This window comes from Bubalus kerabau, chromosome 10 (genome assembly GCF_029407905.1).
Source record: "Bubalus kerabau isolate K-KA32 ecotype Philippines breed swamp buffalo chromosome 10, PCC_UOA_SB_1v2, whole genome shotgun sequence".
NCBI classification, from domain to species: domain Eukaryota; kingdom Metazoa; phylum Chordata; class Mammalia; order Artiodactyla; family Bovidae; genus Bubalus; species Bubalus kerabau.
Genome location: NC_073633.1, coordinates 11960534 through 11979553, shown reverse-complemented (window position 1 = coordinate 11979553; position 19020 = coordinate 11960534). Strand labels below are relative to the sequence as shown.

Genomic DNA, 19020 nt, shown 5'->3' with positions numbered 1-19020 from the left:
GGGAACCCGTGCCAGCTAAAACAACTGTTAACAACATGATGTGTTTCCTTCCCATGTTATCCCCCACAGGCATTAAGTTTGAACTTCCCTATCGTGTATCCTGCCTACTCACTTTATTTTATAAGCATTCCTCCACATCACTCAAAATCGGTTTATTTTAGGTTGTCTGTGGTTCTCCAATGACAACATTAACAGCTGTCTGCTATTCAGACTTCAAAAGTTTATGTGTAACAGAAGGTAGTAAATAAAGGGGATGGGGAAGAAAAAGGAAACTGAAGCGGTAAAATTCTAATGAAGAATCCATCTTCCAAAATTGTCTTCGTCACCAGGGTTATGAGTTTCAAGCCTCTCCTGGAATTCTGCTGGAAATCAGTCAACAAGCTTGCTCTGTATAAACTTCAGACAGATCAAATACAGGGGATGAAACAGCAAGGCAGGCATAGGCTTGGAGTCACCGGAGATGAGAAGGAATGCTGAGGAGGAAGCAGCAGAAACGGTCCAACTGTTGGTTCCTCTTCAGCATCTAAGAATCCTTGACTTCCTCGCTGTCAAGACACTCCATCGCTCTGGTCTCCTCCCTCTAATCAGTCCCGCCTGCGATGAGGCATATCGCTCCGGGGGGTGGGGGGAGGCTCAGTTCACACTACCCCCTCTTCTGGAATGCTTTTCCCACCCACCGAGCTCTCTCTACACACCAGCTACTATGCTAAGTGCTTTACATTTGCCATCCCATTCTGTTCTCATGATGCCATCAGATAGGTACCACTGCTTCACTACTCCATTCTGCAGAGAGCTAACTGGCGGTGAGCGATAGCACCAGGGCTCTGAGACACTGCGCCATGTCCCCCATCAGAAGGTCACTTCTCTGAGGGCAGAGCCCAGCCCAAGGGGCTCACTTATCAAATGAACACTTCACTTGCATCTTGCTTTCTTCCTAAAAGGATTTGAGCAGGTTAACAAAAAGTTATGTTGGGGTGGGGGTGGGGAATCTATAAATACCAAGAAATGAAGTCAGGTAAGGGAAAAATAAAAGCAGACAGAATGATGAAGGCAGAAGGGTATAAATATACCAAAAGCAATGTACACGCCCTTCACAAAGTCTACAGATAAGCTCCAAGTTGTACTTCTGACCTTTTATCGGTCAAAGCAGAGAGGAAGTGGATATCCATAAACTTATTATGGATTTATGTCAGAAAGTCTCATTGCCACAGAAATTATGTTGGAAGCGATGTATGTTTCAGCCATCCAGCCTGACCAAATGATTTCTGAATGAGCCTATTTTCTGCTTACCTGTTGGCTAAACCTGCAGGCATGGCAAAGTAAACGCAACAGAAACATCTCTAAGAAGAGCCACACACTTCCCAGTTCTCTTATTCAGAATGCACTGAATAGATTTTAAGTCACTGAGAGAGGGTTTCAATTGTCATTATGAGGTGCTTGTTCCTAAACCACTCGGTGATAAACTGCTGTCTGTCTCTCACTAGGGAGGGCCCATCCCAGCACCACTGCCTTCTGATGCTTCAAATCCTTTCCTGGATCTCTGCTTCTTCTGTACTTTTCCTTCTTTCATCTGTTTTCGTGACGACATCTCAGTTTTGGTGATAACCAAGCATGGACTTAATAAGAGGCACCAGCCAGCCCCATTAACCCACTGCCTCTCTTGGCCGTACATGTCACTGTCTTTTGTTTCTTTTGGGTTTTTTTGGCCATGACTTATGGCTTGTGGGATCTTAGTTCCCTGACCAGGGATTGAATTCAGGACCACGGTAGTGAAAGCTCCAAATCCTAACCACTTGAACCCCAGGGAATTTCCTACCCATCACTGTTCACAACTAGCCTAAGTAGCTGTGCTAAAAAATTCATATGTGTGAAATTCTTCCTTTGCCCAAATGTAATGGCTATATCGGGTTGAGCAGTTGAACAGTATCCCCCCAAAATTCATTTCTGCCCAGAATCTCACAATGTGAACTTCTTTGGAAATGGGATCTTTGCAGATGCAATAAATTCAAATGAGGTCACAGTAGATTAGGGTGGCTCCTAATCCAATGACTGAAAAGAAAAGACACCCCGGGATAATACCATATGACAATGGAAGCAGAGACTGGGCTGATACACCTATAAGCCGAGGAACTCTAAGGACTGTCGGCAGCAAGCAGCAGCTAGGAAGAGGCAAGGAAGGACCCTCCAGCAGAGCCTTCCGAGAGAGTGTAGCCCAGCCACCACCTTGATTTTAGACTTCTAGCCTAGAGAATTATGACAATAAATGTCTGTTGTACTATGCTGCACAGTTGGTGTTAATTCTTCACAAAAGGACACTAGTACAATGGTGAAAATGCTTTACCCAGAAGATATAGTACCAAGTGTGCAAGACTGACCTTTTAACTTCTACCCACAGGTACAGGAGGCACACCGCCTAGGTTCAAGCCCTGACTCTGCCACTTACTATCTGTGGGCGCTTGGGCAAGTTACGTTTAACCTCTCTGAACCTCAGTTTTCCCACCTGTAATATGGGGATAATATTAGCAACTTCAGAGAGTTGTCACAAGGATTAAATTGGGTGATTCACAGAAAGTGCTCAAGAGTCATGCCTGACACATACAAGCACCCCATGTATTTGTTATTCTCAGCATCATTAGAGGTTAAACTGACAAAAAAAGGTAGAAATTGGTCACTTAGAACTGTACACAACACACACCTCTCGTGGTCCTGTCCCCTTATCGCAGGCACAAAAAACCATGAGAGATCTCTCTCTCAGGGCTGTGCACGGCAACCAGAGACCAGAGTTAAAATCAGGATCTTCCACTGAAATAAGACTGTCCAAGTTTCAATCTTTCCACGCTAATCTGCAAAGCCAACATTTTCTCTTGTTAAATAATCCTAGGAACTCCATAAACGATACTCAGCACACATTCCAAACTAATCACTGAGACACAGCAACCTGGTTACACAGAGGTAGACTACTTGTAATGCTCAGCTCATCTCCAACCAGAGAGCAGAGAGGACCAGTCTCCCAAAACAGCAGGCTGTCTAGTCCTGGCTCCACCTAAGCCAGATCCTCCAGGAAGACTTTCTTACTCTGGATTCCATGGCCCTAGCAGTGCATAAAAATGACTGACACTAGCCCTTAGGGAATGGCTTCCCTTACTTTCAGCCCATACTTGTTCTGGAGCCCTCATACTCCCAGGTTCCTGCCGCCTCCCACTCTGGGTAAAAACCACCAAGTTAGAAGCCGCTGTCTGCTAGCCATAAGACAGCCAAATGGAGACGCCAAGTCTAGTACAATAATCATAACTCATTTAAAAAATGTCAGCATTCCAGATAATACTTGCAAGGATGATTGCAATTATCTAAATAGCATCATTGAAATTGATAAGAAATGTTACATTAATTGCTTGCACTGAATGAGCCCCTTCTCGGTACCAGACACAGAATTTTTATGTAGATTAATTCATTCAAGTCTGACTATTATTATTATCCCCATTTTACAGTTGAACAGCATGAATCAGGGAAGTTATGACTTTGCCCCAGGTCACACAGCCAATACAGTTGATCCTTGAACAACATGGGTATCAGGGCATCAACCCTCTGCACCTGAAAAATCATATGTAACTCAACAGTCGGCCCTTCTGTATCCATGGATTCAACTAACCAAGGACAATGTACTGCTGCAATATTTACTATTTGAAAACATCCAGGGACAAGGGGGCCAGACAGTTCAACCTGTGTTGTTCAAGGGTAAACGGTATTTAGAGGAGCCAGGTTAACAAAATAAAATAATATTCTATTTTAAAAATCCTACACATCCCAGAGAGGCAACCAGTTATCCACTACTTACAGAGCTCAAAGACAGACTCTTGTCTATGGACTAATACTATTTAAATTATCAATCAAAAACTACACTCTCTTAAAAGTTAGACATAATGTAAATGAAATACTACATGCGAACCCTTGTCCTGCATTCCACTTGAGGTTGCAAAGAAATAAATCTTGCCCCAGCCAGACACTGGGTCTTTATCCCCTATGAAGAAGACAAGGACCCAATCATGCCCTTGTGGTGGTGATCTGAACAGCCTAGAGGCCTGCAGTCTCACTGAGCTCGCCCTTGAACTTGAAGATACGTGACCCTGCTGAGGCTTCCTCAATTCACTTAACTGAAAAGTGAGAGATGTGGGGCAGTTCCCCCCAAATTTAAACATAGAAGTTTAAATCGGATCACATATTGATCACATATATCACATAACTGGACCACATATATATCACATAACTGGATCACATATTCCAGTGATCCCATTTCTGGGCACACACACAAAAGACATGAAAGCCGGGACTCAAACAGATACTTGTACACCTGTGTTCATGGCAGCGTCATTCACAATAGCCAAAAGGTGGAAACCACTCAGTTGCCCATCAACAGATGAACAGATAGAATATGGTATATATGTACAATGGAATATTGTTCAGCCTTAAAAAGGAAGGAAATTCTAATACATGGTACAACTTGGATGAATCTTGAGGACACTGAGTGAAGTGAAACAAGCCAGCTGCAAAAGGAAACAGACTGTATGATTCCACTTATATGGAGTATCCAGGGTAGTCAAAACCAGAGAGAGAGAGAGGTGAGCTCCAGGCAGTGGGAGGAGGCGGGATGAGGGAGTTACTGTTTAATGGGGACAGAGTGTCGGCTTGAGAAGATGAAAAAGTTTTGGTGATGGTTACTCAAAAATGTGAATACACTTAATACCACTGAATTTACACTTAAAAATAGTAAACTTTAACTAGTGTATTTTACGGCAAATGCACAGACACAGAAAGGGGTATTAATTAATTAAATGAATTTCAAATCTTGGTTGTACCCTGAAACCTCCTGTGGAGATCTTTTAAAATATTTGTTCATCACCAGGAGTAAGAGGGTGGACACAGTGGGCCTCTGATGTACTGGGGGGCAACACTGATACTCAGGAGGCATTCATGCCAGGAAATGAGCCTGTGCTTCTTAGGGGATTCAACGTCACTGAACTGATAGGGAACGGAAGCACAGTGCCAGCATGGGCAAGGCTGGTGGGGATAGACGGGGTGCGGGGATTACAGCCAAAGGAAACAAACATGAGAAACTTGACCAGACCCTGGATCCCCCACCCCCCCCACCCCCCCAAAAAAGGCTATTAAGTTCAGTTGAGGAAAATCTTCATGTAGAATTTAAAAGTCGATGGTGGACTTGAAGGCATGGTACTGGTGGTACTGAGGAGGGGGCTGTGGAAGAGAATATTCTTGTTGTTGGCCTGTGATGGGGTGAGGTATTTAGGGCTAAGCTGTCAGATTGAGGATGCAATAGTGCGGCAAGACGTGGATAGCTGGTGAAGCCACGGGAAAGAGATGGACTTTCAAAACATTGTTCTTTGTGGTTTTGAGGGTTCAAAGATTTTTAAAATAAAAATATCTATGCCACTGCTCTACCCCAAAACAAACAGAATATCTAGGGCACAGGATTCAGAGAAAGAGTGTTTTCTTTGTGAAGCTCCCCTGGAGATTATAATGGGCAGTGAGGTTGACAACTAGGAATTAGACGAGCTCTCAACTGAGATGTGATACAGCATGTATAACAATCAAAAGATGTGCAATTAACCTAAGAGGGTGCCCCACTGTTGATACTGAGCGGCCCTGGGAGATTTCTTTCGTCCCAAATGATCCCAGCGGCCCTGCCTTCCACTCTTCCCATAATGTAGTGTTAGCTGCTCGGTTGTGTCTGACTCTTTGTGACCCCATGGACTGTAGCCCACCAGGCTCCTCTGTCCATATGGAATTCTCCAGGCCAGAGTACTGGAGTGGGTTGCCATTCTCATTCTCACCCTTGCCCTCAGTTTCTCTCCCCAAAGGCAACCTCTAAAAACATGTTTGCATAACCTTCCAGAGGTATTCACAAGTACACAGGTTAAGTCTGTCTTCCTGTTTGGTTGCTGGATCTTGTTTGTCCTACTCAACAGATCAAAGGTGCACATTTGCAGAGATTTCAAAACTACTACAGAGAACCACACTATAAGCTCCATTTCTTTCTCAGAGGTCACTAGTCAAATGCGAAGAGTCACAATCGGAGCCTACTTTGAAGGATAACACGTAAGCACAATCCTCCCAACTGCAGGCCGATTCAGATTGACAACACCGTATATTCTATTGCAGAACGGAGGAGGAGAACTCTGAAACTGTCCCCAGAAGCAATGCCAAAGCAAGGAAAGGGTTCTTGTGTCCCTGGTTCTTGTGGACAGGTGACTGTCTCTTTATACATTCTCTTTAAATGAATATTTTCTCCTTTGGAAAATAAAACTCATTAGTAGATACAGAACAAAACCAAGAGCCTACTGGTATCGGCTGTGTAATGATCATTTCTCAGAAAAACTTTCTAAGAGTTCAGTATGAGCAAGGCTTTGGATTTGATATGGGGAGGGGAGGAGAGTTTAGGGAGTGGGTGAAAGGAGAATTCATATTCCATGACACTGATGATGTAACTGACTTATTACCCCAACCTTGTGAAGCCTGCCTGGCCAGCCCCGGGCCAAGGTAAAGAATGTGGAAATGATGGACATACCCAAGGACCCAGGGAGGAAGCAGTCAAGTCTGGCTAATTCTAATACAGAAGGGTCAATAGGAAACATTGGTACGGGGGAAAAAAACACAAAAACTGGTAAAAGAAAGCAGGGAAGGCAGAATGAACGAGTAATCTGACTGTGGGGCCACACAAGCAGCAGCCAAGATTTTCTACATCCAAGGCCTCCAGCATCCCAGTTATGCCCATAGGCTGAGCTTCACCTCAACTTTAGGCCCATGAATCTAAAGCTTCATTACCCTTCTCGAGGCAGTAAGGCCTAAGGGATGTCTAATGAACCAGCATACTTCCTCAACCCCTCTTCTAAATCCCCACAGCACTAGGTAGACCAGAAGGTTGGAGGACCCTCTCATTGAAGTCAGATTCCACAATGTGAATTAGGCATAAAGATTAACACTTGTTTCAAACAGTTCCTTCCCATCTCAATACTGTCACAAACGCTTGGGCTCTCCAACCCACAGCAATGATCAACATAACCCTGAAGGGGGTAACGGGATGCCGAGTAACTGCAGAGCGACAATCCCTCACTCCGGTATGTTAGTGACAGTCCCACAACCACTTTCAAGATGACAAAAGACAGTGCAAAATCCAACCCATCATCCAAGCTTATTTGTTAACATTCAACAATAGAGCATGTTAGGTTTGCTTTTGTTTGTTTTTAGTATACACGAAGAAGAATTTGGTCTCCAAATTGACAGACCAACTCCGCCTCCACAGAGATAACTATTTCCCATGAGTTTATACATTCAAGAAAGCACAGGATGTTTATAGCATTAATTATATGTAAATTTTTAAAAACGTGTGTGGAGCCAAGATTTTAAATCCATTTTCTGTTAAATTGAGATGAGGGCAATGAGGTGGGAAGGCAGGCAAGAAGCAGCAGAGATGAGGGCAAGACCCCTCCCCTGACATTCAAGTGCTGATGCCATGGAGACACATTCTGAAAGAGCATTAAATCATTTAACCCTCTGAGCACGCACTTTCCCATCGGCACTTTACAGGACAGGAAACGGAGGCACAGAGAAATTAAAGTAGCTTGCCTAGGTTCCACAGAGGGTGCAGGCAAGTCTAAACTCAACATTAAATACTTGCCTGGCAGTCAAATTCTTGAGATTACTTTTAATTTAACTAAAGATAATAGAAACAAGTTCCTCATTCAGACCAGCAATGCCATGCTGACACTCTAAGCAAAACCTGTAACAGCAAATACAGTCTGAGTGTCTTCCTAGGTACCAGGATTCCAGGTTACCAGGTAGGTACTAAACCTAAGCATTACTTAAGTATTTCAAAGATCTGCTGCTTCAGTAACATGCAAATCAAGTCCATTTATAAGATGACTAAGGAATTGCCTTAACATTATGTAAGACTGAGTTCACAATCAGGCAATAAAATAAGAAAAGTGAAGCGAAATTATTGGGAACTATTCTACCTTAAAAAGGTTGAAGGCAAAAGGGGCAGGGGGCAGCAGAAGATGAGATGGTGGGACAGCACCACCAACTCAATGGGCATGAAATTGAGCAAACTTGGGGAGATAGCAGAGGGCAGAGGAGCCTGACATGCTGCAGCCCATGAGGTCACAGAGAGTCAGACACGGCTTAGTGACTGAGCAACAACAAATATACCTTAATTTGCAAAAACAAACAAAAAAAAAGACATAAAAATGTCTTTCTTTAGAGATTCAGGAGGAATAGGAAAAGGCGAACAATTAAAAGTCATCCTCTTTGGGGATCCTAAGCAAAAAATCAGAGGACTGTCCTATCTTTAAACAAGAGCAAAAGAAAAAACAGACCAATAGTTTCCTGTAATGGGGGCACGGTCTGAATGCACTAATTCCTATCAAACAGTATCTCTGCTAACATACTCAACTGATCTCAAAGTTGGGAATGAATGAAAAATACTTTTAAGTTGTCCTGGAGGGGCAAAAAAAAAACAGAAGAAGAAGACATCTTCCAACCCTTACTGTCCAGCCCCACCCACACCTACAAGGATTGCAGTCCAGAATGGCCAGGGCTGAGACCTTCCTTATTACACAAACAGGTTATCCAGCTCACTCAGCCTTCCCGAAGGCTCCAGAGAGCACCACCTACCCCTAGGAATCTCTAAGGAGTTGACGTCACTTAATCCCTAGTCAGTGGAGATTTGGGACTTTATCATCTAAATCACATTTGTTTCCCAGAAGGGAGAAAAGCAACCTTAAAGCCAGACTGAAACAGATCCTATACAGTAAACACAAACCTGGACAGAAATCAATGCCAGGGTTTGTATGCAGTGCTTGTGTGTGCTCAAAATCAAACACACAAGGAATACTGTAAATAAAGTGTTCAGTAACCAGTGCTCATGTGTTTTTACTTACTTGACAAAAACCTGCCAGCCCTGTGGAAAGGGTAATCTGTGTATTAGGAATGCTTTTTCACCCTTGCACTGGAGCACCAGTGCATCCGAAGTTACATCAGGAGTGCCTGGAGGGCTTCTGGTCTGGGTGGGGAAGGGACTTCACCTTTCCCTCAGGTTCTCAGGGATGCTCTGCGGCCACGCCAGGAAAACCACTGCACTGACTGGAGAAATAGCTGTCAGTGCCTTGGGCACCTTGGAAAGAAGGGCCACGCACAACCCATGACGGTAAAACTAAGCGAGAGTCCAGGCAGAGCAGTGTCAAACGGGAGGGCCTGCTCATGAACTGGAGACACGGTATTTGCCAATTTCAAACTGAGATGTTCATCTTGTGGATGCCCTAAATCTCCAGTGAAATTTGATAAGAAAGATTATCGTTAAGTCATGGGAGGATGAGTTGTATAAATTGGGGAGAGGTGGAAGAAGCCCTACCCCCTAGATAGTCTGGTTGTCAAGGTCCTTGCCTGGCTATAACTACATTCTCTTCAAAAAAAAAAAAAAAAACCTGTGTTCAGAGAATTCAGAGAATCTGCCTTCTGAAATGGTTTAGAGTTAGCTGTCTACCTGGCTGGAATCTCTTGGGCACCAGCGAGGCTCTAGATCTACCTCTCTTTGGGTTCGCTGGATGCCACCCGTTCCAGAGCCATCATCAGGATTTACATCCATCCTATCCTAAGTGAAACTATATGACAAACCTGACCAGTAAAAATAGAAGCGCGATGAAGCAGCCTCTGAGCAACGAGAGAGAGGGCACCCCCCAACACATACACGAACACACACACACACTCAAACTTCACCCACCCTCTTGCTGCTCCAGGCACTGTGCGTTCCAACCACACCCACCTTCGCGCCATCCCCCACTTCACCAGGTCACCTGTCCATAAAATCTAATGGAAACTCTCAAAGAACAAAAAGATTCTTCAGGGAGAGACTAGATTAAGCTGTTCTCCTCAAGACAGCACTGTCTTTTGTTGCCTACAAATAAAGGCTTCCATGATAAATTCCCCTCTGGCTACCCCTCCCTCCACAGGACCTACCCACACCACCTAAACATCAACCCCACAAAACAGCCACGCAACAGACCCACTGGAATGCCTTTCCATTTTCCTTCCTGACCTCCCTCAAGGCTGTGGTCACACCCTTCATGAGGCATCCCATTTCCCCATCCAAATCCGTCACTTGTGTCTTCGCTTCCACGGAATTTGGAAGTACACCAATAAAAGTAGAGGCATTACTCTTCAACTTCCAGACTCTTATAAAGTGTAAGGCTGTAACCATTTTCCTTCATCCCCAGTGTGTTGTACGCATCAGGTACTCGATTATTAGAATCACCACTGTGTGTTTAGCACTATGTGCCAGGACTGCACACTCTTGCGAGTCCCTTGGACTGCAAGGAGATCCAACCAGTCCATCCTAAAGGAGATCAGTCCTGAATATTCATTGGAAGGACTGATGCTGAAACTCCAGTACTTTGGCCACCTGATGCGAAGAGCGGATTCACTGGAAAAGACCCTGATGCTGGGAAAGACTGAAGGCGGGAGAAGGGGACGACAGGGGATGAGATGGTTAGATGGTATCACCGACTCAATGGACATGGGTTTGAGCAAGCTTTGGGAGTTGGTGATGGGCAAGGAAGCCTGACATGCTGCAGTCCATGGGGTTGCAAAGAGTCAGACACGACTGAGCGACTGAACTGAACTGTACTGCCAAGAACACTGGCCAATGTCACAGGAATGCAAAACATCATCCTTCAAGGTATAGGAGAAAACCCCAAGGCTATTCAGGCAGTTAAGGGCCAAGTCAGGATTTAAACTCACATCTACTCAATACCAAACCTTGTGCCACTCCACTGACATTGTTCTGCCTCTTAAGGGAGAAAAACAGAATGGAATGGTAAAGTGAAACAGCAGTAGCTTATTGGTCAGTCAACCCACTACAAACTTCTGTCTGATTTCTCATCAACCCTAGACTTTAACGCATGGCCAGTAGCCTGGCAGGCCACAGTCCATGGGGTTGCAAAGAGTCAGACACGACTGAGTGACTAACACAGAACATGTAATAAAGTGTGTTTTACAAATCATCCTATTTGGAATCATTGGAGCATACCATTATATTATGGAAAAGTCTTTCTTTCATTTCAGTGCCTCACGATGAGATGGGATGTCTCTACATATAGATAAAATGGTTGGATGAAGCCAGGATATACTCTATAAAAAGCCCATGTATTCTTTGATGCTTTTCCTTGGGGCGGGGGGAGGGCGGTTAAAGAGTAAAATAAATTTGAGAGAATCCTGCCCACCTTTTAAAAGAGTAGTTTTAAAAGAGCACACTATCCAAATGGCCATAGGTTTCTGCAGTTTGATAAAATCAGGACAAACACCTGAAACAGACAGAAAGAAGGAAGGACACCTCCTTGGATGAGTCAGAGAAGGCAAATTGGCAGCAGCTGGTGAGAAAGATGGACCGGTCTGGAAGTATCGGCTTCCAACCCCCGCACCCCTACCCCCTGTCACGGGTAGCTGTGCGGTTTTGAGACAGTGTCATGGGCTTCAGCTTAGGGAAGACCACTGGTCCTCTCAGAGGTAATAACAAGGAAACGGTAACAATGGCACACGAAACACACAAGCACTTGGTAACTTCACCAACTTCAACTCCACACCATGTGCTGGCGTGCCTACCCTGTAGGGCTTACCTGACTCAGATCAGAAGTCGAATAGCCTTTGTCTGTCTTTGGTTGCCATGTAGACTTGGTAGGCGCTAGATCCGCTTGTACACTAGCCTTGTAAAGAAAATGAGCTGTTGAAAAGCTTATACCGTGAGAAGGTGAGGGGCAAAAGCAAACTAATGGTTCCCTTGAGAAAAAAGGGGGTCGCTAACGCCTGAAACAACACTAAGTTCTCCAACAAACTGGGTATTAGGAGCTTAAATGCTCCCAAACAAGTCACTGGGGCTGAGGACATATGTGATTAAAGTTAAAAGCGTACTAAAAGAACACTTTAGCTCGTGACCTGAAAGCACCTTCTGAAAAGCTTAACCACAACATTAGTGCTGGAGGAGGAACTTGATTTTTTTGTCTATTACAGCCTGCATCTCAGGGCAACACTGCATACACCCCTCCTCCATCTGCGAAGAAAAACACAGACAGACTGTTGGAACCAAGCTGCCCAGAAGTGAACGTGAAGTCGCTCCGTCCTGTCCGACTCTTTGAGACCCCATGGACTGTAGCCTACCAGGCTCCTCTGTCCATGGGATTTTCCAGGCAATGGTACTGGAGTGGATTGCCATTTCCTTCTCCAGGGGATCTTCCCGACCCAGGGATCAAACCCAGGTCTCCCGCATTATAGACAGACGCTTTACCATCTGAGCCACCAGGGAACTCCTTAAACACAGGTGTATTCAATCCTGTTTTATACACCTGAGATTAATAGTTCAGAACTTAACTTTCTAGTACTGGGAAAGCAATAAGAAGCTTAGTAGTGCCGACCACCGAAACACACCAGTCACCAGGTGATTTGGAAATCTCATCATGCAGACAAGAGCATCAGACACTAAAAGTACCAGCCAGAACCTTCCCCTGCATCACAGACACAAACACACCCATGCTGGGCTGATTTTACACTTCTTTAAGAGAAGCAAAGAGTGAAACACTGATCATTTACAACATTTCTCATGATTTTGCAGAGGGTAGAAAACCACAGTTTCTGGCACAGATACATTGATTACTGACCCACACGAGGCACTTAAACTTTGACTGGATCATCAGTGATGAGCAAAATCATCTTAGTCACAAGACCCCTCTCTGCTATGGCTGGTCTTTTAAACTGTCAAATAACTGGAAGAAAACTTTTGACAGATCATGGTGGCAGCGTGTCAAAGCAAATACATCATAGTTTGTTACAAGAGCATGAAAGTTATCTGCAAATCATTATCTAAGCATAAGTTCCACTTAAATTTAGTTTTGACTGTAGAAAGACTCTCTGGTTGTAATGTTCTACTCATGTCTGAATTAGTATAGCGGCTTCACCCTTCCCGTTTCCACATCAGCTCTACAGAATTGTGTTAGGGAGCTAATACTCCAGTTTAGTTCTGTAGTAATGTCTTAAAGGGCTTCCCTGGTAGTTCAGTGGTAAAGAATCCTCCTGCCAATGTAAGAGACTCAGCTTTCTATCCCTGAGTCAAGAAGATTCCCTGGAGAAGGAAATGGCAGCCCACTTCAGTATTCCTGCCTGGGAAATCCCATGGACAGAGGAGCCTGGTGGGCTACATCCAAGGGGTTGCAAAAGAGCTGGACATGACTTAGCGACTAAACAACATCTCAAAAAATAACTTCACAGGTTGCCAAAGGAAGTGGCCAATGTGGAAGAAGCAAGGATCAAATAGAAGCCTATTTAGTTTTAATTCAGTGCACCAATGTGCAAATCAGGAATACTTTAGCAATCTCTCATGTCAGAAATCTGAGAAGAGAACCTTGAAGAACTTATTGAGAAATCCCTCAAGAATAACACACGATGTGGTATTTCACAGACCCTCAGCCTGGTAGAGAAGAGAGACATCATAACAGCCCTGAACTGAGTTAATTTACTTTGTACAAGAATTACAGAAATAAATGTCAATTCAAGGGGAGGAGAAATGGCAGAACATCAGCCCAGACCTAAAATAAATAAAACAGCTTAATTCAAACTACCAAAGAGCTGTTTTTAAAGACCAGTCTCAAATATGTTTTACTAGGAATATGCAGCACTGGAATTGAAATTACTACAATATATATAGGATGTATATATTGAGAATATATATATCCCAATAGGGAGTCTGCTTATCTTTAAATGTTGGGGATGAACCCAGCTTGGTATAGTTCGAGGTTTCATTGAACCCATAACTCACCAAACCCACAAACAAGAAAAAGCACTGCCCTATAATACAACACAGCAAATACAATCCTGTATTCTCCTCTGTTCTTTCTGTGAAAAGCCCAAAGCACTATTTTCAGTCCTGTGTTGACAGAAGGCCCAGAAAGCCAGAAACCATATATTCTAATACATTGTGCCGTCCCCTTTTGCGTGGATAGTTGACATTAGGTAGTATCTATTAACACTAAGGTGTATTCTACTAGACATCATTTTTAAAATAAACTATGAACATCCTCACACATATAAGAATTTAGATCTTGCATCATTTTATATAAATGATGCTATGACTAAAAATATTTGTGAGGACAGACAGAACAGACTTGTGGTTGCCAAGGGGAAGGGAGGGTGGGGGAGGGATGGAGTGAGAGTTTAGGATTAGCAGATGCAAATTATTATATATATATATGGATAAACAACAAGGCTGTAAAGCACAGGGTACTATATTCAATATCCTGTGATAAGCCATGATGAAAAGGAACACAAAAAAGAATGTATGCTGCTGCTAAGTCGCTTCAGTCGTGTCCGACTCTGTGCGACCCCATAGACAGCAGCCCCCCAGGCTTCCCCGTCCCTGGGATTCTCCAGGCAAGAACACTGGAGTGGGTAAAAGAATGTATATATATAACTAAATCACTTTGCTGTACAGCAGAAATTAACATATTATAAATCAACTGTATTTAATAAAAATATATACATATATATATTTGTGAAGTCATTTTTCCATCTGTTTGTCCACTAGGAAAACTATCTCATTGCTTTGTGATCGCCCATCCCCCAGTTTGAACAATTACTTCCTTCAGTCTGCATCTGATGAGGGGAAAACCCAAAAGTACAGCACCAAATAGTATCTGACCAGCACTAGTATCGTTCGAGTAAGTACATGGACTATCCTGAATGAAAGAACATAGCAACACAGTAAGCTCCCTGTGAGTTACACCTTGCGTGTCAAAAGCATTCAGGCTGTGTTCTCTAAGTGGTATTTGTCCTCAAACAGAACAGAAAAGCCTGTTTGCTTTTCTAACTTCTCCATGAAAGAGAACGTCTGAAATATACGATGTGTATGATACAAATCTTCCCCAGTGGCACCGTGGTAAAGAATCTGCCTGCCAATGCTGGAGACACAAAAGACTCGGCTTTGATCCCTGGATGAGGAAGATCCCCTGGAGGAGGAAATGGCAACCCTCTCCAGTATTCTTGCCTGGAGAATCCCATGGACAGAGGAGTCTGGCAGGTTACAGCCCACCGGGTCACAAAGAGCTGGGCACGACTGAGCAGGCAGACACATTATACACATACCACCTTCAGCTCTAGACCTACTTGGAGGAAAATGGTGGTAACAGCAAGTGACCTCCTCTAACAAGACACTCAACTCAATCAGTGCCGTTTAGTTCAGGAGATCTCTAAGTGTAGCTGTTGATCTGAGGTTTCATTCAGCTGATGTTGTACCTTTTAAACAAAATAATGATATTTAATGCAATAAAAAGAATCCATGAACATACACCATTTATGAATCTGGTATCAAACTCATAGAAGTGTTCATTTTAAGGACATAATAGAAAAAAAAAAGGACATAATAGGCTATTGTGTTAAAGCCTTAAGAGTTCAGGGTGGTCATAAAGTCTGGAAATTGGCAACTACTTTCCATTTTTTACTATGTCAGGTGACCAAAGAATGCCTTCCTGGGGAGGATTCCAAATAGATGGTACACCACTCATTACATCAAGCTCCTAAGTAAAGTTAGACAAGGATTTCCAAAGAAAGTGGCTACACAGAATGCCCTTCACACTTGTGGGATCTCAACCTGCTTGACAGCCAAGTCTAGGAGCACTCTAAAACCACAGGTGCATTGAATGAAAACCAAGCGTCATCACAGATGCTCATGTAGGGAAATGGGTGGAAATGCAGCATTAAGGGACTGCGTTCTTGTACATTTGCCCAGCACACTCAACTAGCAAGGCACAACACCGAACAGATCATGGTTTAAGATATGACATCAAAACCCCTTTTTCAATGCATACTCGCCTAGTTTCCACACGTTGTGACCATCTTATAATTTGACACAATGAAGCTGCCAGACGCTCTGGGAGCTTGACATATCCAGGACTTTCACCAATCTGGTGAATGGCTGACATCCTCTGGATGAACACATCCCAGCTCAAGGAACTCTGCCCTCTGAGTGGTTTAGCAAAGTGCAAACTCAGGCTGCAGAGGGCAGGCCTGGGGTTAAGTGTTCAATGCATCTCCTTAGAGGACAGAGGCCGCAGCTGACTCCTCACTGGCTAACACAGGAAAGGTCACCTGGGAAAACTCATCTCTGATGTTCCCTTCCAAGGCCCAGAGGAGAGAAGCCAGGGTGAGCAGGCTGACTACTCCCTTTTTATGAGGCAAGCCTGTGGCCCTCACGACAAGTCAGAACCACAAAAGGTAAACTTGCAGCAGGAATCACCACCTTAACCCAAACCTGCTACCCCTGCCACCAAGGCCAGCCCGGGCAAAAGATTAACCTGTGATCCGCGACCATGGGTTCACCAACCTTGTTGAGAAAGAGGGAACGCGCCAACTTTCTGTTTGTTTTAAAGGAAATACTTCCTGGCACATGTTTTGTAAAGACTCTGAACTCTGCACATGAAGCCACGTGGTTGGATCTAATCTGGCTCTATCCACTTAACGATCAGCCTTACGTCCTTCTGACGGTAGCCCCTGGCGGGGTAATCGACAGGGTCTCATTCAAGTCACGCGGCTCCAACCGGATCCCAGGGAGCCCAGCGCCGCGTCCTGTCGGCGCTGCAATCCTCCGGCGCGCCGCACAGTCCCCGCAGGGCCCAGGGGAGGCGGGGGACGGGAAGGCGGGGTGGGAGGAACTGGACCGGAGGTGCAGCTTTCAGCTGCAGCAGGAAAGGACTCCCAGCTCCGGCGGCCCAGGTGAAGCTCTAGGGAGCCGCCGTAGAAGCAGATGCCAGGCCTTCCAGGAACGCCGACGCTGCCACTAGCAGAATGCGCGGGCACACTACTAACGGAGCCCACCTGTAGCCACAAGCAAACTTTCCTCCCCTTCTGAGTTGGAAGAATCGGGTCCCTAACGCCACCCCCTGGCCCGAGCCAGCTATGGCTGGGAGCTCCGCGGGATCCTCACCTGATACCCCTAAACCCCCAACTCGGTGTGTTTCAGGGCGCAGACCCAGTTCTGCCTCGCACCACGGTGGGGTGTGCAAGGGGGAGGGACTGGGGTGCCAGCTGGGTATTATGACTGTGGGGAGAGCCGGAGGACGCCGCTCACTAGCCTTTGCAACTCCAACTCCCAACTTTGCCAGCCACCCAGCCGCTGCCCCCCTGTTCCTCTGCGGCGCGCACTCGGCTCCCCCGGCTTCTCCAAGCCTTCCTTCGGGGTGAAAGCCCCCAAAGTCAGCGGATCCCCGCGCGCCCAGAGGACTTACAGCCATAGCGAGGTCTCTGCAGGGACGGCTGGTCCTCGTGGGGCATCCTGCGAGGCTCTGGGGGCCCGCCCGGGGCGCGCCCCCCGCGGCTCCCCTCGCTGGCCAGGCTCGCCGCTCCGCGCCCCGCCGGCGCGCTCGTATCCGGCTTCTCGCTGTGCCCGCCTGGCCGCCCGAGATAGGCGCCCGGCTCGCTCGGTGCGCCCTCGTCAGCGCCCGCAGCCGCCGCCGCGCGCTGACACCCAGGCAAAAGTGAACTCTCTTTCCTCGCTCGCTCTGGGCCGCCGCCGCCGCCTCCCGGGCAGGTTTCCTTTCTCCCTCCAGCCCGGCCCCGTTATCCACCGCGCTGCGAGCGCGCGCCGCCGCGCAGCGACCTCTACCGCCCGCGGGGCGCAGCGCCCGGGCGCCTGGACCCGCCCCCGTCCGGCCCCCGGGCTTGGAGGAGGGGGCTGTACTGCTCCTGGGCCGGGATCCCCTGCAGCTGGGGCCCGCGGCCGCCCCGCCTGCTTTTTCACTTGTGGAGCGTTAAGAGGGTGGAAGTGAACCTCCGCGGAAAAGAGCAAGAAAAACCGCAGAAGATACAGCCAGCCCCAGCCGTCCGGGGTGTTGCTCAGTTACAGAGGGACAAACAGCGTGGTTCCTTTTCCTCTGGGGAGATTGCGCCTTGACTTTTTTTTTTTTCGCTGCAAACGTTGTTTCTGTGACTCCTTTTCTGTAAAATACAGGGTTCCCCTTTCATGACCAGAAACTGAGAGTGTGTGTGTGTTGGAGGGAAAAGATAAACACTCCCCGAGCAACCACTCAAAACACCATCCTGGGCTCGCCTTCGGCCCGCTCCCCTCCCCCAAGTACAGAACTATGGCCCAGCCCAGCTGGGGTCGACACCACAAAAACCTTTTCCGGCTAAGCTTTTAAGGAAATTAAACTGCATGTGGCAGTTTTTAAAGTTTGGTTTTTAGTGTGTGTGTGTGTGTGTGTGTGTGTTTTAATGCAGTCACCTGGAGCTGTTTTTCTTTGTGTCTCGGAGTGATAAGATTTGGAGGCATGTGGGACTCTTCTATACTGGTGACCTCACGTGCTTGTCAAACGTGGAATGTATGGGTTGACCAGATGGCTGGTCAAATAAACCAACCCAGGTGGAGATACAAGAGGTGAGTTTGTTGGAGAAAAGGTGGCATAGTGACACTAAGCATTTTTAAGTCTGCGAAGATCAGGGTGGCCAGCTGGTTCCCGATTCACACGGGAGCTATAGTCCTTCTCAAACGTGTGAAAACTCAGATTCCAGGGCCCCATCCTCAGAGCTTCCAGTTCAGTTGGGTCTGGAACAGGGCTCATGAATCTGCATTTCTAACAAGCTGCCCTGTGATGGTAGAAAAAAAGCAGGAGGGATCTCAGTTGGATTCAGGGGAATGTGTTCTGATGGAAGAGCAAGGGGATTCTATCCCACTCCCCTCTTTTTTTTTCCCCTGGAGTCATGAGATTCTCAGCGGGTTAGAATGGGTTGAGTGGGAGCTTTCTCCCTAAAAAGCAGAGGCCCCTTCTTATAAGAGCAATTCACAGGTGAAATAATCACATTTTGAGGCACAGCACTCTGTCAGCGTTCAGCCAGACAGGGGCATATTCAAGGGGAATTTCCTGTGTTTCTGGACATGCTGAATTGGATATTTCAAGTTCATTTCATCTCAATGATTCC

The 19020-nt window shown here is 46.0% G+C and overlaps 1 protein-coding gene across 3 annotated transcripts in view; it reads right to left on the bottom strand.

Annotated features, from left to right (window-relative positions):
- The window catches only part of IQGAP2 (IQ motif containing GTPase activating protein 2), a 305783-nt gene extending 288124 nt beyond the window's left edge, over nt 1–17659 (bottom strand). The window contains exon 1 of one of the 3 annotated variants that reach the window (XM_055536607.1): nt 17331–17659. In XM_055536607.1, coding sequence (XP_055392582.1) covers nt 17331–17376 — 46 coding nt within the window. In that variant the 5' untranslated portion in view covers nt 17377–17659. Of the gene's footprint in view, nt 1–11681; nt 11902–16429; nt 16556–17330 lie in introns of those variants that run through there. The other 2 variants (XM_055536609.1, XM_055536608.1) reach the window with 2 other exon arrangements.
- Nucleotides 17660–19020: the final 1361 nt, after the last annotated feature.